At 39.7% G+C, this 15,530-nt stretch overlaps 1 protein-coding gene across 1 annotated transcript in view; it reads left to right on the plus strand.

The window, feature by feature from the left end:
- MOB1B (MOB kinase activator 1B) overlaps positions 1 to 15,530 on the plus strand; it is a 48,780-nt gene that overhangs the window by 19,845 nt on the left and 13,405 nt on the right. Inside the window, exon 2 of the mRNA XM_089526328.1 lies at positions 9,382 to 9,548. Coding sequence (XP_089382454.1) covers positions 9,382 to 9,548 — 167 coding nt within the window. The remainder of the gene's footprint in view (positions 1 to 9,381; positions 9,549 to 15,530) is intronic.

The following is a 15,530-nucleotide window of genomic DNA, read 5'->3' on the forward strand; positions in this document are numbered from 1 at the left end:
ACTCTTTGGATGAGACACCTCCAAGACTCCCCGTCCTCCACTGCTCTGCTTAGATCCTGTATGTTCAGGCTCATGACCTCCCTGATTGAGTCTATCCATCTGACATGCCGTCTTTCTCTCATTCTAGTGCCTTTTACCTTCCCTACATTATTGTCTTTTCTATTGAGTCATGCCTTCTCATGATGTGACAGCCTCAGTTTCATCATCTTGGCTTCCAGGGAGAGTTCAGGCTCAATCTGCTGGGGATCCACTTTTTTGTCTTTTGGGCTGCCCATTGTATCCTCAGTACTCTTCTCCAGCACCACTTCTCAAATGAATTTATTTTCTTCATATCTGTTTTTTTCTGTGTCCAGCTCTCATACCCCATACATGGTGATGGGGAATACAATGGTTTGGACGATTCTAACTTTAGTGCTTGTAGATCCTCTGTGATGATCACTATTTTTGTTTTCTTTATGTTCTATATGTTCAAAATTGAACTTACCACCATTTGTATGGTTAGAATAAAGACATTCTGGGGTGAACTGTAGAATATTTGTATCTTCAGCCATGTCAGTGCGAGTCATCCTGGAGCAGAATGTTTTTGGTTCAAATATAAGGATCAACATGATGCAGGATAATCCAGCAGCAGCTGTATTCCTGATACAAGAATTACATCAAAGTTATAGCAGCAACTGTGCCATTCTCTTTACCATGTTTCTAAGCCTTACCACTGTGTTTAGAGCATCCTCAGAGCAGCACACAATGGCCATCTTATTTGTCAACAGAAGGAACAGGTTAAAATACGCAATTGGGAGCTGGGTATTTAGTGCTTTAATAAGATGTGTCATCCTCCAAAAAAATACCAGACCCTCTCACTCATTTTTGCTGTTCTCTCCCTGCCTCCACATCTTTCTGTAGCCATTTTTGGGTTGTTTTGGTGTTCCCCCAGTGTGTGTGTGTGTGTGTGTGTGTATTTTTTTTTTTTTTTTAAAGGTAGGGTCATATTTTTGTCCTTCCGCAGATCTCAGTATTCCCAGACCTTGGTAATACTTTCTTCTTGTGTTTGGATGGTGCCATTCTAGTTATAAAAGCAACTCCACTTTCATTCCTGAGCATTTGAAAATGGGAGGATGATAATGTTGTAATTTTTGGTGTTTTTTAAAAATGTTTTTTTAAGTCCTCCACTATAATATGTATGATTACTTGATGTTTATGGGTAGTTCTAGCAAAAACAAGTATTTCTGTGTGGAGTTTTATTACTGAGTAAAGCTTGGAGGAAACAGAAATTGTTTTGTGAATGTGTGTTTTCAAACAAGCACTGAAATTACGTGATGAATGTGAGACATTTGGATCACACAATCTGGGAGTGGAATACCTTTTAAATATTACTTTAGAATACCAATGGACAATGACAACCTTTCACAGGTTTCTTTTTTAAAGCTTGCAGAAATAATATTTACATCTGGATAGGAGGTGTAACTGCAAACAGAGTGCATTTGGTGCATTGTGAATTAATACTAAAAGAGGATTAGGTGCAGTTTACATGTACTTCAGTGCTCCAGTTTGTCAGTCCTTTTGACAGTGACATGTGCTTTCAAGTGTCTCTTGAGGACGGCTTCTTGGGCTATTCTTGTCCTGTACTCAAGACATGTATGTTTACTCTTCACTCTTGTTGATTGTAAATGGGATTAAGGGATACCTTTGACCTGAGCAGGAGAGAAACAGCTGTTACTTTTTGACTTCTCACCTTTTACTTGTCACCTTTAAAAAAAAGTCAGCAATCTCCAAATTATGCATGATTCTAGCAGATTTTTTAGATTGTAAACTGGAAGGACATGTGTCTTTAGACCTGTAGTTTTTAAATAGGTGTCATTTTACGGTTAAATATGGGGGTGCAAATTTGAGATGGCACTTCTGTCTGGTATGCTTCATTTCTTTGACTTGCTGTATATTGTCAGGGTTGCTAAATGCTTGTTATGTTTAGGGAAGGACCATAATACAGATAATGTATAAGAACCTAGGTTGAATCCCTGGCATCTGTAGCTAGAAGATTTTGGGTAACAGCCACCTCTTTGATTTTCTGGAGAGTCAAGAGTGTATTAGGTAATGGCCTGGTTTAGCGTTAGCAGTTTGAATTGTTCATAATTTTTTTTTCTAACCAGCAAATGAGAACCTAATAATATAGTTTGCAGTACCTAAAAGCTACACACTGCTTTTTAAAAATCTCTTGCTTTTTTGTTAAGTTATCCACTTCATGGTACCTTCTGCAAGAACCTTAGAAGAAACAATAAGCAGAACATTAGGATATCAGTTTTTAAAGACTGCATTTATATGCATGAAGTTAAACCATCCCAGATTGACAGCAAATTGATGTTGCATTTTCTTTTCAGTTTGCATTCTTCTGCCTATGATTATGTTAGCTGGAACCCATGATACCTGAAACCAACTCCCCACATTCTCTCTAAAGCAGTCTTTAAAAGTTTGGAAAGTGTTTGTATCTTTAGAGGGCAAGTGTAATTTTAATTAAATAAATGTGTGTTGCACACTTTAAAAGTGAAGGAATAACTACAGGGCTGGGTGTGTGTGTCTCAAGATATTGCTGTTTTAATCAGATGCTTGTCATTTGTGTTGGGAAGGTGGGAAGAAGCCAGGCATACTCTAGAGGGACAGAAGTACTGCAACTCTTGTATGATACATTTGTAATGGTATAATTATGTGTGAATACTCAGAGGAGTAAAACTTAGTTGGCCAGTCCAAGAACAAGTGCATTGTGTACTGGAAATTGCGAGACGCCTTAGAAAAAGTTCAGAACTCTGTCATATGGACTTGTTCTTCCAAGGAGAGAGGGCAACACCCTAAGATTTGGTGGAGAGCCACAAAGTTCAAATTCAGAGCAGTTTGCAGATAGAGATGAAGTGTCCAGTCTTCCCTAGTCTCCTACTAATTTTGCAGTTTTGTTGTGTATATATGCCTGCATCTGAAATGTACATGTATGCCATATTATTCTTGACAGAGTTAAGCAGAGTCTTCATTTTGCACAGCACTGCAGTTGGCCCACAACTTTCATGGAGGTTAGGTGTGTAGCAGCCCTGTGAAAATGGAAAAACCATGAATATAGGCCCTTCCTTCCTTCCTTCCTTCCTTCCTTCCTTCCTTCCTTCCTTCCTTCCTTCCGTCCTTCCTTCCCTCCCCGGAAAACATTTCTCTAGTCAATTGTAGGTTTTCCAGTGTGATTCTATGGTTAGCTCCTAGCAGAAATTGATTACAGAATCATTCTGGAACATCTTCAAATGCTTTGAGAGAACACATTAAATAAATCCATGAATAATCTGATCCTTGAATGCTTAACCCACAGGTGTGGAGGGATGTCTGTATACAAATTTGAATTAATAGTTTCCTTTTTATCAGTGATCAATAGGGGATGGATGTTATTAATAAACTGACTTGGTTTTGTATTAGCACGCACATCATTCAGAATGCCAGTGCTGTGAACTGCATCTTCATGAAATGCAATTTGTATGACAAGTGGAAGTTAAACATACCAACATCTATGATGGTCTGTAACTTAAAGGACTAACACACTGCAAATATAATCCAGTTTGAGACCGCTTTAACTGCCCCGGCTCAGTGCTAGGGAATCCTGGGAATTGTAGTTTATTGTGGCACCAGAGCTCTCTGACAGAGAAGGTAAATGTTTCACAAAACTACAGTTCCCAGGATTTCCTTGCATTGAGCCAGGGCAGTTAAAGAGGTCTCAAACGGGATTATTTCTACAGTGTGTTTTGGACCTAAATCACTCTATTCTTTAAGACTATAACTATAGAGTTACAATGTCATTGTGACTATAATAAAGTCTGATGTTACTAAATTAAAATGCACATTGGTTAAGAGGAGCAGAAAATGCCCTTCAGGGAAGGCAAACTGCAGAAGTCAACAGAATTAAAAACAGCAGCAGCTCTTCTTGTGCAAAAGTAATGTGTCTTCTCTATTATAGGAGGTTTCTTACACAATTTTGGATGATATCACCAAGTGTTTGCTTATCATTAAAGTAGAATGTATTGTTTATTTATTTAAATATTTATATTACCCTCTATCATAAGACCAACAATGGAAAACATTCTAAAACAAGAAAACAACTTAAGCATCTTTAAATCATATACAGTATTTATTCGGATTCAAGCCAAGCTCCATAGTCACTGAAACATTTAGTAAACTGTGGCTTTTACCTTGCGAGGAAATCAAAAGCCACTACCAGTTGGGCTTTGAGTATTCCACAGTCATTATCAGTGTAGAAAAGTTCATATTATGTATTGCTCATATTGATGGGAAACAGAAGACAGGCTCTCCAGCAAATGTCAATGCTCAGACAAGTCGTTCGCATATCAAGGTCTCAGGCTGTTTACAGTTTCTAATCATCACCTGTCAGACTATAGGGAACACTGAACAAACTGCAGGCACTATGATAACTGGGGCCATTTTTTGAGTGAGCAATCTTTGAAGTCACTTGCAAATTTATCACAGCCAGTAACTTGGTTCCTCTCCTGGTCTCTGAGTCTGACTTGAAAAAGTTCCTCACTGTCTGGAATAAATGTGCTGGGCAACAGATCAAGGAAGAAATAAATGGAAGCAAACTAAGACCTTTTTTGGTCACTGCTGCATAATAGGCATAGTGAACAGCCCTTGTTAATTTTCACTTGATCTTGATCTAGGCCACCTGCACACAACTATCCTCTAGTCTGATTGCCCATAAATCTTCTGTAAACCAAGGGGAAATTATGGACTCCAGAGCACTGGGGAAATTGTATTGATAACCCTTTCCATTCCATAGTAAAAGCAAGGTCACAGTTGAATTGACAGCCCTGTTAGCCAGAAATTTCCAGAGACCATTCAGGAATCTTTTGGATTCCATAAGCCTACAGGGAGGGGGCCATCTTAATCAATCTCTTGCATGAAAAGTATGTTACAGTCCAATGTATTTAGAGAGAATATAAAAATACACTTGTCCCTCCACATTTGTGCCTTTGACTTTTGTGGATTTGATTATTCATGGATTTTATTAATATGTTCTCTCTAGGAATATCTAGGTTGACTTAACCAAAAGTCACACTGAAGGACCTAGAGATTCCTAGAGAGAACACTCCACTAGGCATTTGTAGCTCCTCCAGTGCAATTCTATGGTCAATGTCTGGCAGATGTTGACCACAGAGTTAGACTGGAGGACCTAGAGATTCCTAGAGAGGTGTTCTCTCAGGTATAGTGTTTTTGTTATTTATGGTTTTTCCACATTCACGGGGGTCCTGTGCCCCTAATCCTAGTGAATGTGGAGGGATGTGTGTACTTGAGTTGGTTGATTACAAACAGGCAGCATGTTTTCAAGGTCTGGTTTTTTCCATTCGTGGTCATCTCCTTCTGAATGGTGCTTCTGCCCAGTTTTGAGGGATACTTCCTGTCCATACACTACAGTAAACCCCATTCAGTAAAGTCTCCTCACCCTTTTTGTATCATTTTAGTGAGCTGGGTCAAGGAAATTGAAATGCACTGGTCCATTTGCATCCACCATAATTTTTCCTACATGCATTATCTCGGTAATTTCTATAGCCATGGTGAAGAGAGGGCAGAGAAACTGGAAACACTCATCCAGTTGCATGTACTAAACATCTGGATCTAGAGCACAAGCATGTGTAATAACTTAAGAAAGTACAGAGCTGCTAGTTTTTTTAAAACATGAAGTGGGCAACTATTGGAGGATAGGAGACACATTAGTTTCTCCCCAAGCTTGGAGGGTCACACCCACTGCAAAAAAATAAATTCTGCCCCCAAAGTCCCTCCATGAGACATAGCGTTATTTTGGGTCAGGAGAGGGGTTTTTTGTTTGTTTGTTTGCAATAGGCAAAGGCCTTTCCTGGATCAAAATGGCTTGGAAACCCCCAAACGTATTTTTTTGCCCTCTACAGGCTACAAAATAGTCCTGGGGGCACGAGAGGCCTTTGACCATCCCTCCTATACATAAACACAGCCTTTTCTGCTATTTATCTTTCTTGTATTAATACTTGCCTTATGTATTAATCTTGTAATCATGTAATGCATGTTGGAAATACTTAATAAAAGAAGGCATAAAGATTTATTAACAAACGTAGTTCATTTTACAGAGCTATTTTGTAAATCTCTGTATACAAATAAACTATTTGCATTTGGGACATGTGCAACCTGACTAATGATTCCCATGCCTCTGGTGAATCTACTGTGGTATGATTGTCTCCTTTTCTGTCTCTCCCAGACTTGATTTTGTGTATGTTAGTTGGGTGTAGTTTTATACTAAGAGGATTAGTTGTAGTTCTGCTTAAGCAACCTACTGCAAATGATAAAGTTGATTGGTTTCATCCTACGGAAGTTTTTTCTTTCTTTCAGTCTTTTGTTAGTATGTTTTTACATTAGCCATGTGATAATCACAAAAGCATCATATTGCAAGTCTTCCTTCCTCTTTGCAGAGAAGTTAACAGATTAATTCTGCTATTGAAATTCACTGTCATATCTTTGACTATGAGAGCCATCCAAAATAAAAGACATAGGTTATTTGATGAGTACACACACAGTTTTTTGTGGTGATCTGAAACCTTTTTTCCAGTATGGTAATTCTCTTAGTCTATAGCAGTAGAAAGTCCTCTGGCATCCTGTAGGTTATTTCATTAATTGTATCATAAGGCTGTGGCCCCTGGTCCTCTTGAAGGCAGTATTTTCCTTCAGATCATCCAAGGTTTAAGTTGATTGAAATCCTCCCTACAGAGATCTCTCACTAGTCCATATTGGATTTGCAAGAACACCCTAATTTTCTTATTGTCCCAACATGTGAAAAGGACTGCTCAGATTACCTTTTTGTTCTTACAGCACATGGTATTTTCCCCCCCAAAGGAGCAGGAAGAAGCTCAGAGAGATCTTTCTCTATTCCTCTTCTAATGTCAGTGCAAGACTACTCCTCACAGATCTTTTATAGAAGCTGTATATGCACAGTTAACTAAAGGGTTTTGTTTTTGCAGACTCTCCTATGGACTAGGTTGCTATTGGATTGGATAAGGATCATAAGATAATGTTTAGAACAGAAGTCCAATTTTTTTAAAAAAAAAACAAGAAACACTGGAGTAAGCTTTTATAACAGTATCTCGAAGGCATGTGATGGTCTGGTTTGAAGTCGCATGATGCGGTTACATCATTCAAACTAAATTGGTCTCTTTTCAGTGTCTGGATAGCCTGTAGGTAAGGCCTAGATCAGCAGCTTTTAGTTCAGCTCAATTCTATAAATATATCCTTCAAAAGTAAGCCTCTGTACTACATAGTGCAATGCAGTTCTCAGTGTGTCTACTGCAATACATGTAAGACACAGCTCGTTTCTCTGCAAGGGTTTTAAAATGTAAGTGCCTTAAATTACTTCTTGTCTGAGATTCAGCGTGGCATAGTGGTTTGAGTGACTCTGGAGGCCAGGGTTCATTTCCCAGCTCAGCCATGAAACCCACTGCATGACCTTGGGCAAATCATATACTCTCAGCCTCAGGGGAAGGCAAATGTCCTCTGAACAATTCTTACCAAGAAAACCCCATGATAGGTTTGCCTTAGGGTCGCCATAAGTCGGAAATGACTTGGAGGTACGCAACATGCACAACCTCTTGTCTCCAGTCACCTTCTGGAGTAACCAACAGACCTGCATTTCTTTTTTTTCTTTTTTTTAATTTTATTTTTTTATTTGCCTTTTCTTTTACACACCTTTGTCCACAATAGACATCTATTGTATTTACATACTTACATTCTTATATTTTTTCTACTGTTTCTTTATCCCTCCCATTCCTCCCCTATTCCCCCTCCCCCCACCCTTCCCCCCTTTCCTTACCCCTCCGCCCCTTTAATAAATCACACTGAAACCAAACCATACTTTTCTTTTTCTTATACATATGTTTCTTTATGTTTTATCTCCCCCTCACGCCTCTTATCTATGTACCACTCATTTCTTTATCTTTTTATTCCTCTTTGTCTATAATCATCATTTTTTTCCTTCCTTATTCTAACTTTCTTATACTTTTTTCCCAGTATCTCATTATTATATCCCATTCATCTTCATCCTTGACCTCCTCCTCTTTTTCACCCTTTAGCCTTTTAGATAATCTATCCGATTCTCTCATATCCAATAATCTATCAATCCACTCTTTTAGCGTAGGAACCTCAGTCCTTTTCCACTTTTGGGCATATAACAATCTCGCCGTTGTCACCATATATAACACTATTTTCCAACGTTTTCTTTCTATTTCCCTTCCTATCACATCTGTCATGTTTAGCAAGAATAGCTCCGGGTTTCTCAGGAAAGTACTTCCTAGTATTTCCTTCATCGCTTCATGTATCTTTCCCCAGAACTGCTTTGCTTTCTTACACAACCACCACATGTGGTAAAATGTACCTTCTGTCTTTCCACACTTCCAACATAATTTATTTACATTTTTAAATATTTTTGAGAGTTTAACAGGTGTCCAATACCACAAATAAAACACCTTATAATAGTTTTCTTTCAAACTCTGTGCCAAGGTGAACTTACTAAGACCTGCATTTCTGATGTAGAAAAATGTGAGTGTGTGTGCTCCTTGAAATTATGAGGATTTGTTGTGTTATACTGAAGTGCTCCATTGCCCCTTCCTTTTTTTTATGTTGTTGCATACGTTCCTGACTTCCTACAGGCATTGCCTCTGCTTTTGTCTGTGGTTATGGCCTCAGTCACATATAACTTTATTCATACAGGAGGAAGACTCATAGCAGTCTCAAACGCATGTTTCATAGGGTCCATGGAATGGATCTTTCCACTTGAGGAATACCTTACATGAGACTTCAGCATGGAGAAATGTATTTTCCATCATCTGAATTTCTACAGATCTATCCCACTCCACCCTTCTTATTAAGAATTAATGTACTCCTAGTAGCAAACAGCTGATGCAAAATTTTAAAGTGACACTTTATTGTTTTCTGTTAAGATTCTAAATTTTCCTTTCAAGGCTGACTTCCCATCAGGTTCATGGGAATTTTTGAAAGACGTTACCTTCTATGTATAGCAAAGAAATTATATACTGTCCTTTAGAGAGAGAGTACTTAAATTTTATACTATATAGTTGTAGTGTATCATAAGGGGACACATTCTGCTTTTGATACACAACAAATTATGCACATAGTAATTGTGGTCTCTCTCCTCCTCCCCCCCCCCCCCCCCCCAGTTTCAGTTATTTGTATTAGTAGCTGATGTCTGGGTAAAGACATGTTAATGCATAAGAATATGAGTCTAGGAAAGAGAAACCATGTTATTAAATGGTTTCTTTCTTCCTCCCAGTGCAAAAGATCCTTTGAACCAAAACCCTTTTTCTCCCTTTGCAGTGGTAGCCGTTCTTCTAAAACTTTTAAACCAAAGAAGAATATTCCTGAAGGCTCCCACCAATATGAACTACTGAAGCATGCAGAAGCTACTCTTGGAAGTGGCAACCTGAGGATGGCTGTTATGTTGCCTGAGGGTGAAGACTTAAATGAATGGGTTGCAGTGAACAGTAAGTAACTTGACTTTTTGTCTCATGTATGATTCTGGGAACTAATATGCACTGATAGCTGGGTGTCGGAGATATCTTTTTGTCCTTAATAGAACATATTCTCCCTACAAGCTATTAACAACAAGAGATTTCATGTAATTTGTGGCGTCATGTAACTATTATTTTTATTTTTAGCAAGTTGCAAGCCTACTTCTAGTAGTAGCAAGAACCATTTTCTTGTAAGAAGGAGAAAATATGTTAGAGATAGCTGCAACATAACTGTGGTCTTGCTGTGGCATATTATAGAGACAGGTGGCAATCAAGATATAGCATATCTTGACCAGTAAGGCCTTTGACAAGGTTCCCCATGACATTCTTGCAAACAAGCTTGTAAAATGTGGGCTAGACAAGGCAACTGTTACATGGATTTGTAATTGGTTGTCCTGCCGAATACAAAGGGATGCTCAATAATGGCTCCTTTTCATCCTGGAGAGAAGTGACCAGTGGGGTGCCACAGGGTTCTGTCCTGGGCCCAGTGCTATTCAACAACTTTATCAGTGACTTGGATGACAGAATTAGGGGCATACTTATCAAATTTGCAGATGATACCAAATTAGGAGAAGTAGCTAACACCCAGAGGACAGGATCAACATTCAAAATGACTTGAATAAACTGGAAAGCTAGGCCAAAGCTAACAAAATGATATTCAACACAGAAAAATGTGAGGTACTGCACTTAGGGGAGAAAAACAAAATGCATAGATATAGGATGGGGGGCACCTGGCTTAAGGAGACTACATGTGAAAGGTATCTGGGAGTCCAAGTAGACCACCAGTTGCACATGAGTCAGCAGTGTGGTGAGGCAGCTAAAAAGGCCAATGCAATTTTAGGCTGCATCAATAAAAGTATAGTGTGTAGACCAAGAGAAGTAATAGTGCCACTCTATTCTGCTCTGGTCAGGCCCCATCTGGAATATTGTGTCCAGTTCTGGGCACCACAATTCAAAAAGGACATTGAGAAGCTGGAGCTATGTGTCCAAAGGAGGGTGACTAAAATGGTGAAAGGTCTGGAAACCATGCTCAGTGAGGAACAACTTAGGGAGCTGGGGATGTTTAGCCTGGAGAAGAGACAGTTAAGAGGTGATATGATAGCCCTGTTTAAATACTTGAAGGGATGTCATATTGAGGAGGGAGCAGGCGTGTTTTCTGTTGCTCCAGAGAATAGGACCTGGAATAATAGATGCAAGCTACAGGAAAAGACATTCCACCTCAATGTTAGGAAGAACTTTGTGACAGTAGCCCTGTTTAAATATTTGCAGGGATATCATATTGAGGAGGGAGCAAACTTGTTTTCTGCTGCTCCAAAGAACAGTACCCGCAACAATGAATGCAAGCTACAGGATAAGAGATTCCACCTCAACATTAGGAGGAACTTTGTGACAGTAAGGGCTGTTCAACAGTGGAACACACTCCCTCGGAGTGTAGTGGAGTCTCCTTTGCTGGAGGTCTTTAAACAGAGGTTTGATGGCCATCTGTCAGGGATGCTTTGATTGAGAGTTCCTGCATGGCAGGGGGTTGGACTGGATGGCCCTTGTGGTCACTTCCAACTCTACGATTCTATGATTCTACAGTAAGGGCTGTTCGACAGTGGAATGCACTCCCTCAGAGTGTAGTGGAGTCTCTTTCCTTGGAGGTCTTTAAACAGAGACTGGATGGCTATCTGTCAGGGATGCTTTGACTGAGAGTTCCTGCATGGCAGGGGATGGACTGGATGGCCCTTGTGGTCTCTTCCAACTCTATGATTCTATGAAATCAAAACCAAATTGAACATGCAGGTATATTTTCAGGTTATTGGTGCTGTAATATTTGCTTTCAGTCCCTACAGTCAACTATAATTATGAGTTTTATCTATGTTGGTTTGGCTTAATAGGCAGATATTAGCGCTTGTCACTCAACCCTTCACCATCTACTTGGCTTATTTGCAGACTGGATTGTAACTCATTTGCCTGGGTGAGCTGAAGGTGACAAAGAGCAGAAAATCTTCTCTTATACTTGGAAAAGATTTTTGTTCTTATCTTATCCTGCCCTACAACACAGATTATAGTCCTGGATATGAGCGTTCTGTGCCCAGTACTCCTGGTGATGACCACTTATGTGAAGGGAGGAGCAGGACAGGCCTGGTTGGAAACAGGCAGTCAGAGCTCATGGAATGCTGTGAAGAGGGCCTGCAGGGAAGAAATGTTTTTTAAAAATGAGGCTTGTTTCATGAGGCAGATAGGGAAATGATGATATAAATATAGGGAAACTATTGCAGAGACACAGGGAGCAGATGGTGGTAGAGACAGGACAGTCAGCAGAGGAAAGAGCTGACTATCGTTTTGGAAGATAATACGGACTAAAGAAACCTAAAACCCAAGGCAGAGCTAAGGAACTCATGGCTCACCATCATCCAGCATAGACAATCTTGGGGATGATGAGGCCTAACAATGTCTGGAAGGCCACATATTTCTCAGCCGTGGCTTAAAGTCTGAGCTATGAACTTGTAATTCCTTGTTTTGAATCTTTCCGTAGATTAAGGAACTCTTGTACTCTTGCAAATTAAGCTACCTACACCTCAGTTTCCAATTTGAAGATAGTAATAATGACCAAAGTAAAAAGGTTATTTTACAGTATAGGTGGCCAAAATGTGGTCCAGGGTTTGTATGTGTTTCCTTCTCCCCACCACTGTTTTTTTAAAAAACAAAAACAGAACAGAAGTGTCCCCTCCTCCTCTAATGGCCAGGAGGAGCAAGATTGCCAGGGTTGTTTTGGTTTTTTTGCCTTCTCCAAAGCTTGTTTGGGTTTGCGTGTCAGGGAGGTGTATATAAAGCACATAAAAAATTCCAGCCACATTTCTGTTTAGAAAAAAAGGCATCTTCAGAACTAAAAAGTGGGCTAGTGCTGGTAAAATATAGTGAAATTCCCCCTCCCCAGTCCGTAGGGGGACTTTTTAGAGTAATTTTAAAATGCGATTAAAAAAACCTTTCATGAAGTGAGAGCATCAGTGATGGAGATGTAGCCAGTGTGAAGGCCTGGAAAAAAAACTGGGAGGGGGGGAGAGGAGATGAAAAAAGGAAGAAAATAAATTATGGAATGTTTTATTTTAGCATGATTTTTTTTGGGGGGGGGATTGTTTTTTTTCCCCAGGGGGTTTTCCAGGCCTTCACATCTCTAGGTGGCTCTCTTTTATGTACAGCAAGTTGTGATCATGCCCACCAACGTCCAGACATGGGGAACTTCCCTTGTTAAGGGATGCAAAAACCTGAAATGCCCTAAACACTTGAAATCTCTGAACTAATATCATTCAACACAGTGCTAGACAGCGCTGATGGGGAATGAACTCAGAAAAGGGGGGGAATAGGAAGAGGCTTTGTAAGCAAAACGGATGTTTGTATAGAGAAGGAATTCCGTTATCTGTTTTTCTGCCCCCATGGTCAAGTGTTTGCACACATAATTAGAAAGCTGTTTTCACTCACAGATGTTATATTTTGAGACTTCTTCCTTATGACCTTTCCCAAATTCATCCCTTATGTTCCTAGTCCTGGATTGTCATTGTATGATTTGTAATTTCCTGTTATGCATGTTGCACCTTCCTCCCTACTCTCTTTGTGATGTTCAAGCTTCATATAAGCAACAGTGAATATCTTGGCACAGACGATAGCAGTTCTTCCTCTCAGTCCAAAAATAGATGCGACATTTGAAAAGGACTGACAAAATGAGTAGTGTACACGCTCATTTCTTCTGTCCTACTGCTTGCAAAATAGAGGTAACAGCAGGGTGAGTGTATTCCTCTTGGGTGGCAATGCCTCTTTTATGCCACCTTCAACTGGTCTAGTTTTAATTTCTACTCACCAAATAACATTTGTTCCAGCTGGGTAAACTGCCACTTAAATATACTTTCCTATAGAATCAGACACATTGCTCTTAATTTCAAGAGACTATTGGGAAGTCATCAAACAGAATGTTCAGGTAACAAATCGATTTTCTCCAACACTTCAGTGCACAAAAGTATTAAAGAACCTCAGTACTTTTAGTCCCCTAACAACATTTCCTGTTTTACACATGGGTGATAGAAACTAAAACATTATGACATCCAAAGCCATCCAGGCTTTGACTGGAAGAGATAGCACTCTTTTGTTTGTGGGATACTATAATCTTTATGAAATGGATTCAGTCTGCTAATGTCATGAGTAATGGCAAAGGCACTGACCTTCCATAAATAGAGAGAACAATGCAGTTCCTGATTCTTCTTGTTTCTGGATCAGCCTTCCAACATGTGGATTCCTTCTGTGTGTCAAAAGACATGTACTTCTAGCTTATAAATCCCATTCGTCTGTCTTGTTTGCCTCTGCTTCTCTCACTGGACACCTCTTTCACAGCTTCTTGGTCTAGCTGGTGCCACTAACATCTTTCTTTCTTTCTTTCTTTCTTTCTTTCTTTCTTTCTTTCTTTCTTTCCTTTCTTTCTTTCTTTCCTTTCATGCCTGCTAGCCACCATTGGGTTCTCCATGTGGCTTGTACATTGACTTATGATTCTTTTTGCATTCTTGAACCAGAAGCCTCCCTTCGCCATCCTTGTTAGAAGGGAGGGGCAGATTTAAGACTGGAATAGAATCATAGAATTGTAGAGTTGGGAGAGACCACAAGGGCCATCCAGTCCAATGCCCTGCCATGCAGGAACTCTCAATCAAAGCATCCCTGACAGATGGCCATCAAACCTCTGTTTAAAGACCTCCAGGGAAGGAGACTCCACTACACTCTGAGGAATGAGTGTGTTCCACTGTCAAACAGCCCTTACTGTCACAAAGTTCCTCCTAATGTTGAGGTGGAATCTCTTATCCTGTAGCTTGCATCCATTGTTCTGAGTCCTGTTCTTTGGAGCAGCAGAAAACAAGCTTCCTCCCTCCTCAATATGATATCCCTTCAAATATTTAAACAGGGCTACTGTCACGAAGTTCTTCCTAACGTTGAGGTGGAATGTCTTTTCCTGTAGCTTGCATCTATTGTTCCGGGTCCTATTCTCTGGAGAAACAGAAAACAAGCTTGTTCCCTCTTCATGACATCCGTTCAGATATTTAAACAGGGCTATCATATCACCTCTTAACCTTCTCTTACTTGAATGAGAAGAGTCCATTTTGTTATAGCAGCATACATGCCCATCTACCACTATTTTCCAGGAATCTTGAGATCTTAAAATGTAAGAAATGCAGGGTTCTTTATTACTTCTTTCAAGGCACAAAGACTTTCAGATATTTCGCTGTGGCCTTTGGTAGTGTAAACATGTTGGCAGAAGCTTGTGACTCAAAAAGGAGCTTTTGGGACTACGGTATATGCAGTTTATAAGCAATGTACTGCTCACTTGGGACTTTGACAATAAGAGATAGCACTTCATTAACAAGACAGACAGTGTTGCTTACTTATATAGGAGATTGCAGGAGGGCAGGCCATCTGTCCTGTTCTGATAGCTTTTATATGTGGGAGTTTATTCTCCAGTTTTTCCTACGTGCAGAATGTGTCCTCATGTAAGAATTTTTGTGGAATTCAGTGAATTCATGAGAGGATCTCTCAGAATTCATTTCTGCTTTTTAGTGCATGGAGAAAGCATTTCTCCTCTCTGGTGAAGGGGCACCAGGCAAAAAAGTGAGCTTAATATTTACGTGATAGGAGCAGCCTATCTTGAACAGCAGTCTGTGTTCTCCAGAATCTCTTTCTTATGGTTCTATAAGTCTACCACCTTTCCATCTCACTCACTGAACTATTGTAGCCTGTTGTTAAACTGATTACCTGTGTAAGCATGGCTACCTGTGTACACAGCTGTAGAGAAAAAGTGAAAATGTATTTGTGTATAGCTTATTCAAACGTTTCCCTGGAAAAAGGCAATCTTCCCTTAAAGTAGCATGGTTCTTTTATGTTTGTTAGTGATGAATACCAGCAATCAAAATGTGAATCCCCTGATGAGTAACTTAT

This window comes from Sceloporus occidentalis, unplaced genomic scaffold (genome assembly GCF_023333645.1).
Source record: "Sceloporus occidentalis isolate IW3139 unplaced genomic scaffold, rSceOcc1.0.p SCAF_5, whole genome shotgun sequence".
Classification (NCBI taxonomy): Eukaryota; Metazoa; Chordata; class Lepidosauria; order Squamata; family Phrynosomatidae; genus Sceloporus; species Sceloporus occidentalis.